The sequence below is a fragment of the Somniosus microcephalus genome, chromosome 13 (assembly GCF_052327205.1).
Source record: "Somniosus microcephalus isolate GS21.2 chromosome 13, FLI_Smic_1.0, whole genome shotgun sequence".
In the NCBI taxonomy this organism is placed as follows: Eukaryota; Metazoa; Chordata; class Chondrichthyes; order Squaliformes; family Somniosidae; genus Somniosus; species Somniosus microcephalus.
Genome location: NC_140999.1, coordinates 48900175 through 48918304, shown reverse-complemented (window position 1 = coordinate 48918304; position 18130 = coordinate 48900175). Strand labels below are relative to the sequence as shown.

General features: G+C 46.1%; 1 protein-coding gene across 1 annotated transcript in view; it reads right to left on the bottom strand.

The window, feature by feature from the left end:
- The window catches only part of LOC147108311 (perilipin-3-like), a 57051-nt gene extending 38921 nt beyond the window's left edge, over positions 1-18130 (bottom strand). Inside the window, exon 1 of the mRNA XM_086006006.1 lies at positions 18077-18130. Within this exon, the coding sequence (XP_085862132.1) occupies positions 18077-18130 (54 nt within the window). The remainder of the gene's footprint in view (positions 1-18076) is intronic.

Below are 18130 nucleotides of genomic sequence, written 5' to 3'. Positions count from 1 at the left end.
AAGGCAGAGTGTTGGGATAAATGGTTCATTCTCAGACTGGCAATCAGTAACTAGTGGTGTTCCGCAGGGGTCAGTGCTGGGTCCCCAACTCTTTACAATCTATATTAACGATTTGGAGGAGGGGACCGAGTGTAACATATCAAAGTTTGCAGATGATACTAAGATGGGAGGGAAAGTAGTGAGTGAGGAGGACATAAAAAACCTGCAAGGGGACATCGATAGGCTAAGTAAGTGGGCAGAGATTTGGCAGATGGAATACAATACTGGAAAGTGTGAGGTTATGCACTTTGGCAGGAAAAATCGTAGAGCAAGTTATTATCTTAATGGCAAGAAACTGGAAAGTACTGAAGTACAAAGGGATCTGGGGGTCCTGGTGCACGAAAGTCAAAAGGTTAGTATGCAGGTGCAGCAAGTGATTAAGAAGGCCAATGGAACGTTGGCTTTCATTGCTAGGGGGATAGAATATAAAAATAGGGAGGTATTGCTTCAGTTGTACAAGGTATTGGTGAGGCCGCACCTGGAATACTGCGTACAGTTTTGGTGTCCATACTTAAGAAAGGACATACTTGCTCTTGAGTCAGTACAAAGAAGGTTTACTCGGTTAATCCCGGGGATGAGGGGATGGACATATGAGGAGAGGTTGAGTAGATTGGGACTCTACTCATTGGAGTTCAGAAGAATGAGAGGCGATCTTATTGATACATATAAGATTGTGAAGGGGTCGGATCGGGTGGATGCGGGGAAGATGTTCCCGATGATGGGTGAAACTAGAACTAGGGGGCATAGTCTTAGAATAAGGGGCTGCTCTTTCAAAACTGAGATGAGGAGGAACTACTTCACTCAGAGGGTGGTAGGTCCATGGAATATGCTGCCCCAAAAAGCTGTAGAAGCTACATCATTACATAAATTTAAAACAGAAATAGACAGTTTCCTCGAAGTAAAGGGAATTAAGGGTTACGGGGAGCGGGCAGGAATTTGGACATGAGTCTAGGTTCGGATCGGTCATGGCCCTGTGGGTAGCGGAGCGGGCCCAGGGGCCGTGTAGCCTGACCCTGCTCCTATTTCGTGTGTCTAATTCTGTTAGATTCAGGAGATGGTTCTGTGATAGTGGATTGGCGGTTAGGATCAGATCAGCCATGATCTTATTGAATGGCGGAGCAGGCTCGAGGGGCCGATTGGCCTACTCCTGCTCCTATTTCTTATGTTCTTATGTTCTTATGAAAAACTCCACGGTCGAGTGGGAGCGACTGGGTAACAATACCCATCGGACTATTATGGGGACTCATGGGGGATTGAGTGTCTGTTGGGGCAAATGGTGGGAACCAGATGAGGGGATTTACATCTGCATGCGGGGTTAAGAACGCGTCTGCCCCACAGGCGTCTCCATCTTCTTCCAGAGACAGTGGCAGGATGCTGGGAAAGGGATGAGGTGGGACGTCAGCACGTGGGCGTGCGGGGTCCCATACTCTCCGAACCCGGTGAATGCCACTGAGCTCATCACCCGCCCCCGCAAGCCCCTGCCCACGATTCCGGTAGCCAAAGCCCGCAAGGAAGGGTGCCCCGCCACTACCAAGGGACCCGGGAATGGACTGGTATTGGTACCCACGGGTCAGGTACTGTACCAAGGGGTGCACTACGCGGTAGCCTCGGTGATTTTAAACCTCACCGAGTTGCGGTTGCCAGAGTGGTGCCCCAAGGAAACGGAGCAATTGTACCAGGTCCTGTTAACAAATATGTTTAGACAATTTTACGAGTTCGACTTTGCCGATGTCGAAAGAGCCGGATTGTACACCACACCACATGAGGTCTTGGACAGGGTAGGGAGACAAAGAAGGGGTACAGTCAATGATATTTTTACCGCCTTTAACACAGGGACTTCCGTCATCAACACTCTGGATGACGTGGAGCTGCAGACCCAGATCAATGGTTTAAAAGCGCAGTTAAGAAAGATACTGACGGACGAGAATAAGGTAGTGGGTTCTGAGTTACATGAGGATCAGGCCATGACACTACACTTAAAAGAAATCATAGCTGAGCTGGAGAAACACGCTAAAATGGTAAATGCTCTCATCAGAGAGGATCGGAATGCGTCAGATCAGGCTGCGCAGAATGAGGCATGCGTGCTGTACGGGGCGTGGTTACTGGGCGAGGGCCGCAGTAATCTGGAGGATTTAAAACAAGGTTTGGTCCCTTCCTGGATCAGCAATAAGCACCTCGCAGCCCTCCACCCTTTTGAGAATGCATTAAGTCCGTGCCAGCTCAGACTAGCTTCAGAGGCCTACCCAGTCCCAGTGGACTGTGGGCGGTCTAATCACACCATTATGGGTATAGTGGTAAGAATGCCGGTTATGGGAAAGACAGCTAAACAGCTCCGGTATACAGGGTGGAGAACATTGGAGCCATTCAAGGGGGTGCACACATTCGCTACACAGCGGTCCCACATTACGTCATTTGATAGGAGCATGCAACGACGGGTACCGACCTCTCGGGGTGCCGGAGTCGGGGAGCACACATCATCCTGTGTCCCCAGCACTCGAATGCCTATTCGAAACCACAGTGCGGGTTCAGAACTGCTGGCGTGAAGCCTATAAATTGCACCATGGAGGCAATGGCACAGAGCCTTGTGCCCCCGCAGGTGGCATTTATAGGAGGTGGGACATACTGTGTCACCACTGCAGCGCCCCACTACCAACATGGACAGCACGGCTGGTGTCTGGTCAGTGACAGCAGTTTCTGCTTCAAACCCAAGGCAGAAGTTCAAGTGGCCCAAGAGCGAATTGTCCCTATTCCTGAACCTTCCACTGTTCACCTCACTGTCAAGGAAAATTTCACCGATCTGCAATGATTCGTTGCACATTTTGACTACATCATTGCCCCTCTCCATGAACACCTCACCAAGATACTAAAAGCCGTTGCCGTTTCACAGAAACATTTTTACATGCTGGAGCAGAAGACATTAGAAATAGGGGCAGACATATTAGATATAGTGACCCCACAGTGGTGGGACCTGTTCACTAATATAGAAGTCCCTTCATGGATTAGGATAGCCTCCCACATCCTCGTAGTATGTCAGATTTTTATTGTGATTTATTTACTCTTTGTACATTGTAAGAGGGACAAACGTTTCCAGAAGTATGAGAACAGAGGACAGTGGAGGGAGCATTATGTGCGGGTAGATGAGGAGACACCCATTTAAATTTTGCTGCTATGTATAGAGTTAGAGTTTCCCTCCCTCCTCTATTTTTGATAGTATTCATGTGTGATTTTGTGTGTATTTTCTTTCTTTATTATTTTTATTGAAGTTTATTATGTGTGTCAGATTTTAACTCCAATGTATTGCCATCTATAGATGCTTAATGTACACTGTGGGTTTTCTGAAACGGGAAGTGCATGTGTCGTGGGGTCATAGATAGGTAAATACAGGGGATGGTTTGATTATGGAGTCAGAAAGTTTTGCTCACCCAGAATTATGATACTTCAAGCAAGTTATAGTATCATCAGGGGGAACTGTAGGATTTGCAAAATTGAACATTGTCCTATAAGGGTCTATTGGCAGAAAAGGCCTTAATTTTAAAGACTGTTTTAACAGAAGCCCAGAAAAAGGGGCAAACAAAATGGCCACCAGACCCCGTGACCAGCTTTTTGGGACATTTTAAAATGGTTCCTGCAGTCCACAGACAGCTTTTGTGGATTCAACCCACAGTAAGTTCTGGAATGCAATTTCAGAGAATGCGAAACCAGACAGAACCCCATACATATGGATTGGATGCAGATCCAATCAGATCGGCCTGTAGATAAAGGCCATCAAAATGTTTACCCAGATAAAGGGAAACAGCTTCAAGTTGAAAGGGGGACATCAAGACCCATTAAAGACAATACAAGGTAATTCCAGACCAGAGATGGCAGTTACCGGCCATCCCGAAAGTACTTTAAACACAATGACTACCCTTCTGTGCTACAAGCCCGCCAAAATTTAAACAAAGGCTAACCTTGATATGGCGGGAGATAAGGGCCTCCATGAGAAGTGTAACTGGAGACCCGGGGTAGCTATCGGGAGATGATCGAGAGAGTTGATCGAGAAAGAGCACTGTAGAGATCATTTTCGAGAGATCGTTCGGGGGTCCGAAGAAGGTGCAGTTCGGTTAGGAGTTCGGGTTCAGTAGAGAGGCCGTTCAGACTCGGAAGACGACGACGATTCGGTAGACGATTGGGATCGGAGACGTGTTGAAGACTCAGAGTAGTCCTTGGTGGTTCAGGTTGAGTCAGCGTCCAGACCCGGGGTAGCTATCGGGAGATCATCGACAAACCCCGGGCCATTGACGAGACGAAAAGACGGCGACCCTCCAAGAAGAGACCTTATGAAAATGGTCAAACAGTTGGGCTCTCTCCACGCCGACGTCCAGGCCTGCTAACATCCAGCCTGTCCGTGTCCATTACCTCGAGGGAGAAAAGAGTGTGTCGCAGCCCGCTGCGTTCTGCTGACCATGTGGAGACAGGATGCCTGAGAGGACCAAAACGCAGACTTCAAAACCTCTATTTTCTAAATGGGACTGGTGAGCATGTTTCTGGCCCCTCATAATCTAATCTAGCTAGGTTTAGGGGGTGGCCATTTTTGGGGATAATTAACAATGAGTTGTTGTCCCTCGATGTTCCGTGTGTTTCCCTATTTCATGGTGAACCTTGTAAAGTATAATATGCCTGTGGATATATTGGTTAGTACTGTATTATGATTTGTTTTTCCCTCCCATGTACCTTATTGGCTTACATTCAATTTTTCCTTTATGCAATAAAATTTCACTTCGTTTCATTAAACTTGGTCTACAGAGTATTCTCTGCATTGTAGTTCCTGCCTCAAAGTCCAGTGTAGAGCACCTAAGGGGTGAGTGGGTCGAACCACTCGGTAAATTACTGTGCAAAAGAGGGAGGTCTCACCAGAGAGAGAGACCGAGCAGAAAACCCCTTACAGAAAATGGCGACTGTGGCAGGACACTGGCAGCAGGATTGCAATGTATTAGACCCAGGTTTAAATGGATGAAATGTTATGGATGAGAGGATAGCGGATTATGTTTTTGGTAAGGTAAATCTCACTAAGCAGTGGATTTCCGATCTCTTACTGGATGGGCGTCCGGTAGACGCAGCCGTCAGGTGGACAGAGGGTAAAGAACATAAAAAGTCAGTGGAGAAGGCAGTGTGGCTGATGTGCTACAAAAGACAAGTCCAGATTTTGGACAGAGTCGTTGCAGCGCAGGCAGCCAAGATCAAAACCCAGGCATTAGAAATAGAGGAAAAGGCCATGGGTGGGGAAAAGCTGATCACAACGCTTCACGCGCTGAATCAGGAATGCCAAACTGTAGCCAGCCAACATCAGGCTAAAGTAGAGTACCTGGAATGCCAGGTTACTGAGGAAAAGATTCATGAAGCGAGAGTACGGGAGAAAAGCACATGGAATTGAAGGCAACCTATTGACTTGGATAGGGAATTGGTTAGGAGTTAGGAGACAGAGTAGGGATAATGGGTGTGCACTCCAATTGGCAGGATGTGACTCATGGTGACCCCTGGGGATCTGTACTGGGGCCTCAGCTTTGTGGAACACCTCCGTTCAGTCTGTAAGGTTGACCCTGAACTTCCGTTCTCCTGTCACTTTAATTCTCCGCTTCACTCCCACTCTGATCTCTCTGTCCTCGGCTTCTTACATTGTTCCAATGAAGCTCAACGGAAGTTCGAGGAACAGAACCTCATCTTTCGATTAGGCATTTTACAGCCTTCTGAACTCAACATAGCGTTCAACAATTTCAGACAATAACCCCTGCTCCCATTTTTCATGCTATATGATTTTGCCATCCCCATTTGCAACATTTTATCTTTCCTGCCTCTTACCTTAGCACAGAATATTCCTTCAATGTCTTCCTCCCCTCCCACCCTCCCCCCTCTCCCTGCCTCTGCACCTGCTTAAAATCTGTTACATCTCCAGCTTTTTCCAGTTCTGATGACGGGTCCCAGACCTGAAACGTTAACTCTGTTTCTCTCTCCACGGATACTGCCTGGCCTGCTGAGTGCTTCCAGCATTTTCTGTTGTTATTTCAGTAAATAGTGTAGATGGGAGCAGAAAGTTACAAAGGTACATCGATAGATTAAGTGAATGGGCACATGGAGTTCAATGTAGGAAAGTGTGAGGTCATCCACTTTGGACCCAAGAAAGATAGATCAGGGTATTTTCTAAATGGTGAGAAGCGAGGCGCTGTGGCGGAGCCGAGAGATTTAGGGGTCCAAGTACTGAATCACTAAAAGCCAGTGGACAGATTCAAAAAATAATTTAAAGGCTAATGGAATGCTGGCCTTTATCTCGAGAGGGCTGGAATACAAAGCCGTGGAAGTTATGTTACAGCTGTACAGAGCTCTGGTTAGATTCCATCTGGCCCATCAAGCCTCGCCCTGCATTTCATCTTGCCATCCGGCAAAGGTGGGGGTCCCCAGTGCGGAGTCTTCTCCTGTTCCATTGGGGACCTGCCGTGGAGAGTGTTGCATGGAGCAATCCCGTCATTTGGTTTTTAAACTGGTTCAGGGACTGCCAGGCAGCCTGGAATTTTCGCGACACAGATGAGTCCGTGTTTCACATATACACGAAGTGTAAGAGGTTGCAGCCCCTCTTCCACTATTTGAAGGGGCTGCTCCTCAATTTCTGGCTGCATTTCAGTCCCACGCTCCTGATCTTTGGCCACACGGTGCGGAGGGGAGCGGGCAGATCGGAGGACCTCCCCGTGGGACTGCTCCTGGGCCTGGCCAAGGTGGCCACCCACTGGTCCAGGCAGCGGGCGGTCATTTGGCCCAACTGCCTGCCTCTCTTCCGTGGCTCTGTCCCCGCCCGGGTATCCCTGGAGAGGGAGCATGCGGTGTCCACTCGTAGGCTTGAGGCCTTCCGCGACCGGTGGGCATTGGAGGGCCTGGAGTGCATAGTCTTTCAAATTTCAATTATGTCAGCTACCAAGATTATGACTGCTCCCCCATGAATGGCAGCATCTTATTTTCTAAGCTCAACAAAACGATACCTATTGAAGCTTCTGGTTTGGAAAATGGCATCCTGCTTAAGTTGCTGGTCACTGTTCCTTTTGGAGCAGCAACATGGAGTGGTGGTGTTTGAATTTACTTCATCACTTGAAGGAAACTGGTCATTTTCCTCCATGGGATACAAATCCATACAGTATCCATTTTCCACAAGTGGGAAGTATTAGAAGCAGGGAAGGAATTTCTTTTGAAGCCTTGTTCAGGAAACGGTATACAATCATAATCTACAGCTGGGATGTGTAAACTGCAGCACTTTAGTCACAAGCGCCCTGAAACACTGGCAATCTGGCCCTTGAAGCCTAGGTAACCTAGTCTCCTTTGTGCTTCTATTTCTTGCTCACTGGTTTGTCTCGTTGGCATTTTTGGACCTGGGGGTGTGGAACGGGCTATTCTTACTATTGTTGGTGGATGAATTCTAAATCAGAACTCCAAAGTCTGTCATGAACCTGATTAAGCAAGTTAATGGAATATGCAAGTTAATAGTTTTATAGTATTTAAATTTTGTAGCCTTGAGGCACCATGGTGCCTAACCATGCAGCCTACAAAAGACAAAGATGGCACACCCTGAACTATAAGATTCTCAGTGTTATAACCAGGTGGTTAAGGTCCAAATAAGGGATATAAGTGAGACTTCAGGAACTCAAAACTTTGCTTTTAATTTACACAGAACCAGGAGAGAACAGAGCTCTCACAACTACAGGCATGCACATCAATTCAACTGCACGAGCAATCTAAGATGGTGGATCCTATGATGTCATTCTACCCATAATGCAATTTTACCTTAAGACTAGTAATTATAATCCCCTTAGCATTTGTCTCCCTCTGGTGGAAAACTTAAGCATTACATCCGAGATTACTCTATCCCCCCCCTCTTAAGTTACAACAATTCTTAACAACATTCTTAAAAGTCCATAAGGAAACTCCTTTAACGATAGTCCATCCTGAACGATCTAGTAGGTTGTGATCAATCGCTCTGGCGGCTTGTGAGACCTTGTTGAACGTCTTACAGTCAAGTCCCTGCTTGGTTGTGGTAGAGCCACCTGCTGCTCCTGAGCAGTACTCAGAGTATCTGACTCTGCTACGATGGTTTCCTCTTGATTAAGGGGTCCAGGTGTAACTGTCTCTGTTCGTGGTGGTGGGACCACCAAGGCATTTGGATAACTGGGGTCCAACCTGTCCTCCCGCATTTCCTCTGGAACCTCCAGTTCGATCTCCCGTTGTCTGGTCAGTATCTGATCCACATGTCTGCGTACTACCTGACCAGTTCCCAACATCAAAACTCTGTCCTTTGGGGCTGCACGGATAGGGGTACCTGGTAGTGGAAGACGGCTCAAGGCATCTGCGTTCCCATGGTACTTGCCCGCTTTGTAAACGATGACATACTCATATGCCCTCAACGTCACTGCCCATCTCTGGATTCAGGGTGACACCATCTGTGGTACTGCTTTCATCTCATTGAAAAGAGATAGAAGAGGTTTATGATCGGTGCATATGGTGAATTTCCTGCCATATATGTACTTATGAAACCTCTGTAACCCAAACATTACTGCTAATCCCTCTTTATCTAACTGGGAATAGTTTTTTTCCACTGGGGTCAGAGTTCGAGACATAAACCCGATCGGTCTTTCGGTTCCATCTTCCATACAGTGTGAAAGAGCTGCCCCCACCCCAAAAGGAGAAGCGTCATAAGAGAGAATGATGTCCTTCTCTGCATTGTAGTGAACCAGCACATCCGAGGACAGCATCAGTTTCTTGGATTGTTCAAATGAAACCCTCTGTTCCTCTTTCCACTGCCACTGTGTCTCCTTGCGCAGTAGTTTGTGAAGAGGTGCTAACACTGTTGACAAGTTTGGCAAAAACCTGTTATAATAGTTTAGCAGTCCCAGGTAAGCTCTTAACTCAATCACATTTGTAGGATCTGGTACCTCCTGCAGTGCTTTTACCTTCTCCTTGATTGGATGGAGCCCGGTGGCATCCACGCTGTGTCCCAGGAACACGGCCTCATTCCCCATGAAAGTACACTTACTCCTCTTGAGCCGTAACCCAGCCTTATCCAATCTTTGAAGTACCTCTCTGAGTGCTCAGATGCTCCTGGTCGGTTCTTCCCGTCACCAGAATATCATCCAGATAGATGGAAACATGTGGAATCCCTTGCAGTACACCCTCGATAGTTCTCTGGAAGATAGCTGGACTAGATGAGACACCAAATGGCAAGCGGTTATAGGTAAACAAACCCTTGTGTGTGTTTATGGTTACATACTTCTTGCATTCCTCATCTAGCGTAATCTGCAAGTATGCATGACTCATATCCAGCTTCGTGAATTTCTTCCCTCCAGCCAGGTTTGCAAAAAGATCCTCAGTTTTAGGAATAGGATACTGTTCTAGTTTAGATACCCTATTTACAGTCAATTTATAATCTCCACAGATTCTTACCGAATTGTCTGGTTTTAAAACAGGTACAATTGGAGCTGCCCATTCTGAACATTTCACGGGTTCCAGAATGTTCTCCCGGAAAAGACGATCAAGCTCAGCCTCTACCTTCGGTTTCATGGCATAAGGCACAGGTCGTTGTTTAAAAAATCTTGGCAGTGCCTCCTTGTCTACATAAATCTTAGCTGGGGGGCCATTAAATGTTCCAAGTTCTTCCTTGAATACATTCTCATGTTCAATCAAAACTTCTTGCAACGACAACTGTTTGCCGCACTCCATTTGATTTATTGCTCCCCAATCCAATTTAAGTTCTTTTATCCAGCCCCAACCTAACAAATTTGGTCCAGAACCCGATACTACAACTATAGATAGCTGTTCCATGGTGTCCCTGTGTTTCACAGTTACAATAGCTGTACCCAAGGTTGCCACTCGTTCACCTGTATAGGTTTTAAGCTTCACAGAGCAAGACTTTAATTCTGGAACTTTTGCACGGTTCCACAATTTTGAATACTCTTCCCTGTTCATTATGGTTACACCACATCCAGTATCCACCTCAAAGTTGACCTTAGTGTCATTTACTATCAGTTGCAAAGTGATAGGATCCACTTTTGGAATGTCCTCTACCATACTCTGCATTATGAACACGTCGTCTTCATTCTCAGCCTCTCCACTGACGTGATGTGCTCCCTGTTTTTTCACTTCTCTTACCAGGTTTTGCTTCTCTCCCCCTTTAGGTTTGTATACCTCCAGGGTAGCTTTTGCTCTACATGCACGTTTGATATGTCCTTTTTTCCCACACTTGTGGCACTTTTCCTCCAGAAACCTGCATTCCCTTGCCAGGTGATCTCCATTGCATCTATAACATGCCTTTAAATGCGCACGTTGTGGTGTACGACTCATATTTAACTTGTGCACCAGCGTCTGACCTGCAACTTGCTTCATAGTAGACCAGTCGCAACCTTGGATTTCTTTTACATCGCGGTTCGCTGTCTCTATTAATTGAGCAAGTTCCAACGCTTTTTCATATGTAAGCCCAGTCTCGGACAATAATCTCCTCTGCATTCGAGCATCCATTATTCCGCAAACCAGCCTATCTCTCAGCATGTCTTTCAAGCTGTTCCCATAATTGCAATCATGTGCCAGCTTTCTCAACACCGCAACATAATCCAACACAGTTTCTCTCGGCATCCTGTTCCATGAATTAAATTTGAAACGTTGTACAACCTCACTCGGTCTGGGATTGAAATGTTCCTTTAGCAAGTCCACTAATTCAGTAAATGATTTATCTCCAGGCTTTGCAGGACTGCATAAGTTTCTCAATAAACTATACGTTAGACTTCCCACCGAAGTTAGCAAAATAGCTCTCCGTTTTCCAACATCGACAATATCATTTGCTTCAAAGAAATGCTCTAATAACTCTCAGTATCCGATCCAAGTTTGATTTTGAACATCAAAATCAGTGTAAATTGAATTTAAACCTAGGCCCCAGAAGTAAAAGTCTAGTGTCCAATTTCCTGAGTCGCCAGGTGATTTTTATTTTTCAAAAACTTAATAAACATACGGAAAAAAGTGTAGAAAGTAAAATTCACATATTAGAAGGCTAAGAGGAGATTTGGTAGAGGTGATTATAATTCTGAAGCCTTTAGATAAAGTAAATAAAGAGAAGCTGTTTCCAATGGCTGAAGGGTCGATAACCAAAGGGCACAGATTGGCAAAAGAACCAGAGGCGACATGAGGAAAAACGTTTTTAAGCAACAAGTGGTTAGTTTTTAGACTGCACAGCCTGATAGGCTGGTGGATTGAGCTTCAATCGTAGCCTTCAAAAGGGAATTGGATAAATACTTGAAGGGGGAAAAAAAAAAATGCAGGGATATGGGGAAAGAGCGGGGGAGTGGGACTAACTGGATTGCTCTTCGAAAGAGCCGGCGCAGACTCGATGGGCTGAATGGCCTCCTTCTGTGCTGTACTATTCTATGATTCTATAAAAGCAGAAATCCCTCCTATTCGAGTAGCCATGATTCAGATGCAGTGTTCTTGTATTTTCCCTTCAAGTTGAAACAGTTAATCCTCGTCGCCAAAATGTTATAACCGGGTGGTTAAGGTCCAAATAAGGGATATAAGTGAGACTTCAGGAACTCAAAACTTTGCTTTTAATTTACACAGAACCAGGAGAGAATAGAGCTCTCACAACTACAGGCATGCACATCAATTCAACTGCACGAGCAATCTAAGATGGTGGATCCTATGATGTCATTCTACCCATAATGCAATTTTACCTTAAGACTAGTAATTATAATCCCCTTAGCATTTGTCTCCCTCTGGTGGACAACTTAAGCATTACATCCGAGATTACTATATTCAGGATAGAAATAGAATTGTGACACATTAGCCCAAACATTCTTGGAAGTGTCACATACTTGCATCTGTAAGATATGTGTAAGATCACTTGCCAATTCTCTAGTAAACTTAGGAAACTTCCCTAGTGAGTGCAGTCAGTTTTACATGGCAAGAAAAGTAGAAGTTAAAAAAAAAGAGTCCTACTAGGCTGTCTGTATTTTTGCTTTCTCTTTGTAGAATTCCTACTATCTGGGCTGCAAAGGTGGAAGAAGCCCTCAAAAGTTAATTACTTGGAAGATTTATTGCATTTGACCCAAGTTAATAGGGAAAGTTGGCCAGCGAAAAAACCTCCAACTGGGTTAGAGCAAAAACTAGCACAACTTTTGATTAGATACTGAACTTACTATATAACCTGACACTAGGGAAACAAGTTAATTGGAAAGGAAGTGTGAAAAGTGAAGCATTCTGTCTATGATGAGTCACTGTATTAATATCTCGATGTCACTGCATATTGGGTTAAAAGCCAAGCTCACACAAAGTGGCCGAGCTTGCTTTGATATAGTAGACCCAAAATGTGGTGTATGAGAGATGGAGCAACCCGTCACTTCAAATTGAAGGATAGGATAAAAATAGATAAACAGGAGATACTTAAAAGGTTAGTAGTCTTCATTGTAGAAATGCCAGCCGGGCCAGATGGGATGCATCCTAGGTTACTGAGGAAGTAAGGATGGAAATTACGGAGGCTCTGGCCACAACCTTCCAATCCTCCTTGGATAGGGGGGGTGGTTCGAGAGGACTGGAAGATTGCAAATATTACATCCCTGTTTAAAAATGAAAAGAGGGATAAACCCGGCAACTACAGGCCAGTCAGACTAACATTGGTGGTGGTGAGATAACAACCCAGGACAAAATTAATTGGCATTTGGAAAAGTATGAGCTAATAAATGAATGAAAGTCAGCATGGATTTGTTAAAGGCAAATCATGTTTGACTAACTTGTTCAGGTTCTTTCATGAAGTAACGGAAAGGGTTGATGAGGGTGGTGCGGTTGATGTTGCGTATATGGACTTTCAAAAAGGTGTTTGACAAAGTACCACATAATAGACTGGTTAGGAAAATTAAAGCCCATGGATTAGAGACAGTGACAGCATGGATACAAAATTGGCTAAGGGACAGAAAGCAGACCGTAGTGGTGAACTGTTTTTCAGACTGGAGGGAGGTATACAGTGGTGTTGCTCAGGGTATTAGGACCACTGCTATTTGATATATATTAATGAGCTGGACTTGGTTATACAGGGCATAATTTGAAAGTTTGCTGATGACACAAAACTCAAATGTAGTAAACAATGAGGAGGATAACAACAGCCTTCAGGGCGACGTAGACAAACTGGTGAAATGGGCAGACACATGGCAGGTGAAATTTAACGCAGAGAAGTGTGAAGTGATACATTTTGGTAGGAAGAATGATGAAAGACAATATGAGCTAAATGGTACAATTTTAAAAGGAGTGCAGGAATAGAGAAACCTAGGGGTGCATGTACACAAATCTTTGAAGGTGGCACGACAAGTTGAAAAGGCTGTTAAGTATTTGGGGTCCTTGGCTTTTATTGAGAGAGGAACAGAGTGCAAAAGCAAGGAAGTTTTTTAAAATTTGTTTATGGGATCTGGGCATAGCTGGCAAGGCCAGCATTTATTGCCCATCCATACTTGCCCTGGAGAAGGTCGTGGCGAGCCGCCTTCTTGAACTGTTGGAGTCCTTGTTGTGAAGGTACTCCCACAGTGCTGTTAGGGAGGGAGTTCCAGGATTTTGACCCAATGATGATTAAGGATCAGTGATATTTTTCTAATTCAGGATGGGGAGTGACTTGGAGGGGAACTTGGAGGTGGTGGTGTTCCCATGCGGCTGCTGCCCTTGTCCTTCTAGGTGGAAGAGCTCGTGGGTTTGGGAAGTGCTGCCGAAGAAGCCTTGGCGAATTGCTGCAGGGCATCTTGTAGATGGTACACTGCAGCCGCGGTAGGCTGGTGGTGGAGGGTGTGAATGTTTAACGTAGTGGATGGGGTGCCAATCAAGCAGGCTGCTTTGTCTTGGGATTGTGTCGAGCTTCTTGAGTGTTGTTGGAGCTGCACTCATCCAGGCAAGTGGAGAGTATTCCATCACACTCCTTACTTGTGCCTTGTAAAAAAGTTGGAGACGATTAGTGCCAGGCGCTAAACTTCTGCGCTGGGCTGATGAAAACCCAAAATGGGAGATAGCCAATTTTGCCCCCCCCCCCCTCCTCCTTTTAACTTCCAGGATTTCTTACCTTTTCCCATATGAGGTTATGCACAGGCTTTGTTTGACTGCTTTGGGGTGGGGCAGAGCAGAACATTGCATGAATTGGTCAACCACAAGTGACATATGCCACCCATCAAAGTTCAAAGGAAGCTCCCATTTCAGTCAATTCAAACCCCTGGCCTGGGCTCAGGTGTCTGTCTGCTTCTAGCTGCATTATAGTCCACCTCAAGGCCAATCAAATGAGGCATTCCTTAAAAACCTAGGGTTATCAGCTGGATTGTGTTGTGTCTACCTTTCTACCTAGACACAATTAGGGCTCAGAACTCAAACATGAGGCTACTTTGTTCTGTTATTGAACCTTTCTGAATAAAAAAAAAAACAAAAACCCAACCAAGAGAACAAACCAAACCATCCACCTGCTGTGACAGTGCCACCGTAGGTGGAAGGAGAATACATAACATAAGAGGGGAGGAATATATGAAATGTCCACATTAACAGGCAAGTTACTTCCAATGCACTCAACTAACCAAGGGTAGAGGTAGACTGCCTCAAATCCTGACTTTACCTTGGGGTTTATTCTGCCCCAGTCTTGTGGGCAAGTCACTAAGCCTACAGATCCAAGCATCTTGGAGGCTGCTGCTCCGACAGGATACCGGCAGCAATCGCTGGCTTCCACAGCAGCAGGCATCGACAGGCCTAGATAGAGGTGCCTGTGTCAGTCGAAAGTCAGGAGTTTGCACAGGTGGAACAGTCCAACTTTGTGTTGGAGAAGAGCACCGTGGCAAAGGATGCTGGTTTGCAGTATCATCCGGAAACAGTTGAGGCCAACCAGCCGTTGGAGCCTCTGGCTGTCTCTCCTCCTAGCAACAGTTGATCAGTGTGTCGTCTCCAGACGTCCTCAGCAGTCTCAACCGTGTAAGACACAGGGCCCGTCTGCACGATCACCATAGCAGGAACCCATTTCGGTCCAGTGTTGTAGTTCTGAGCTAGGACGTGCTCTCCAGGATGAAACAGTCTCTCCTTGGCTCTTTTCTCTTTCAACTTGAGCTGGTTGATGTTGGACAACCTGCTCTGCCCTTGGAGGTTTGAGTAAGTCAAAACTTGTCCACAACTGCCTCTTCATGAGTGAAGCGGGGGAAGTTTTGGTTGTGGCATGCAGCTCGTTCCTGTAGCACAGGAAGCTGTTCAGACGTTGGTGGATTGAGCCCTGACCTTGCGATGCCTTCAAGGTGTGCTTCAAAGTTTGCACGAACCTTTCTGCCAGGCCGTTAGTAGAGGGATGATAGGGCGCAGGCCTGATGTGTTGGACACCATTCACTTGCAGGAAGGTTGCAAACTAGAGATACAAATTGTGGACCAGTCACTTACAAGTTGTTCCGGTGAGCCATAACAGCTGAACATCTCACCAAGTTTCTCAATTGTTTTCTGCCATGGTAGACCTCATCACAGCGACCTCCGGCCACTTGCTACGAGCGTCCACAACCATCTCTTCGAAAGGCCTGGCAAAGTCCACATTGTATCGATTTGTATGTGGGTTCAATGATGACACTTTCATGAAAAAGAGAATGTATTTTAACCTAAAGTCTGTTCAGCTCTGTTAACAGCATTACAGGAGACACCAGACACCATCTTAAAGATCCATCTAAAATGAAACAAACTAAACTGCTTGTCTCACATGCCCTCTGCTGGTCAGGCATAAGTAATCAATCAGGCAAACATGCTGGTAAGGCATCATAAACAGGCAACCACCATCACTATTTGCTGATATCATTACACATGTACTTGCTGCCACACTGCAGGCCAATCCCAGGGGTGTAGGGTTGCCAGCTGTGGAACATTCCAGACCCTTTGACATTGGTGGTGGGGGGGGGGGGGGGGGGGGGGGTGGAAAAACATATTTTGGCGCTCAATATTTCCAGAGACCTGGCCACCAGAAGTAGCTTCTTGCCATTTCCTTCATCCAAACCATCCCACTGTGGCCTGTATGAAGTTGTTGCAGTATAGGTTCCCTCAGGTGGTGGAATGATGACACGGCATCCCCAGAGAAGACAACCTGCCTAGACAGAGAGCTCATTTCTTTTTGAAATGCAAGGTTTCAAACTAGGAGAATCTCCTATAGCTCTCCCTCAAATGCCATCGTCCATTACCTCACAGGACTGGATTGTTGTGGGTGTACCTTCGCACCTGAACTGCAGCGACAGGTGCTCCCTCCACTTGTCTAAAGTAGATGTCCAACGAGGCGCTGGGAAGTAACAGGCAAGGGCAGCCTCAAGAGACTGTCTGCATTGCCGTGCAAGTCTGATTTGCGATATTTGATGTCGTATGTGTATCTGGATAACAGTAAAGCCCACTTGCATCCTGCTTGCAGCAAGAGACGGAATTCTGGTGTGGGGCCTGAAGATTGAAGTCAATGGACGGTGGTCTGTCAGGAGTGTGAACCTTCTCCCAAACAGGTACTGATGAAATTTTTGAATTCCAAAAACGATTCCCAAGGCCTCGCGCTCAATCTGTGCATAGTTACTCTCGGCCTTGTTCAAGGTGCGTGATGCGAAGGCGATAGGTTTCTCTTAAGGTTTCTCTTCAGAAGGCATAATGTGGGATATGACTGCTCCCACACCATATGGTGATGCATCACATGCTAGCTGCACAGGTAGCTTTGGGTCAAAGTGTGTCAGGACCTCAGACTTCAGCAATGCTTTTTGCTTGGACGAAAGCTTCGTTGCACAGTTCAGTCCATTTCCATGTTTTGCCTTGACATGGCAACATTGCTGAAGCTGCTACATCAGTTGCCAAGTCTGGAATAAACTTTCCAAAGTAGCCCCAGGAATGAACGTAACTGGCTCACATTCTGGGGCCTCCACAATCGCCTTGACTTTTGACAGCACCTTATGCAGGCCAGTAGCGTCACTCATATGCCCCAGGTACTCAACTGAAGACTGAAAGAATTCACATTTGTCCTTACAAACTGAGTCCGTACTCTGTCGCTGTGGTATCGCATCCAAGTTCAGAAGATGATCCTCCTCATTTGTCCCAGTGACAAGGATGTCGTCCAGGTAGCACTGGCCTTCTGGCAGTCCACTCACTGATCCACTGCCCTTTGGAATAGAGCAGGGGCTGACGTAATTCCAAACAGAAGGTGGCAGTACCTGTATAGCCCCATGTGTCAATTGTCAGCAACTCCTTTGATTTGTCATTGACATGCATTTGTAGATAAGCCTGGCATAAGTCTATTTTGCTGAACTTTTGCCCTCCAGCCAGGCCTGTAAAAAGATCACCAGAGGGGAAGAGGGTACTGTTCTGCAGATGGCACCAGGTTAATAGTCACTTTAAAATCCCTGCAGATTCGAATAGATCCATCTTTCAGGACAGGAACAATGGGTGTGGCCCATTTGCTCATGCTCACAGGCTCCAGGACTCCATTCTTGACTAAGGCCTCCAAGTTAGCCTCAACTTTTGGCCTAATTGCATAGGGTACAGGTCGGGCTGAGAGAAACTTCAGCTTGCCGTCAGGTTTAATGTTCAGTCGCACGCTGATCTTTTTCATGCTTCCAAGTTCACCATTGAAGAGTTCTGCATGTTCGTTTAAAACTGCAGTCAGACCTGACCCCTTTTGACATCATGCAGACTGCATGCCAGTCCAGCGTGATTTTCTCTAGCCATGCACGTCCCAGTAGAGATGGGTAATTTCCCTTTACCAGTGGCAATTTTGCAGTCTGTCCGTTCAATTTAACTGTCACCTCAATGGTGCCTCATGGCCCAGGTTTGCCAGTATATGTCTTTAGCACAACGTTTGTTGTCTGAAGGGCAAGATGCTTTAGCATTTTGTTGTAGACAGTGTCTGAAACAAGGGACACAGCTGTGCCTGTGTCCACCTCCATCCGATTGTCCCTCCACCAGCAGTGACACCCAGTAGCCATTTGGACCACCTGCAACTGTCAGTATGTGCACCTCTTCCTCCTCAGATGTCACTCACCTGTTTTGCTTGTTCATCATACTGCACTGAATGAACACTTGTCCAAATAGACAT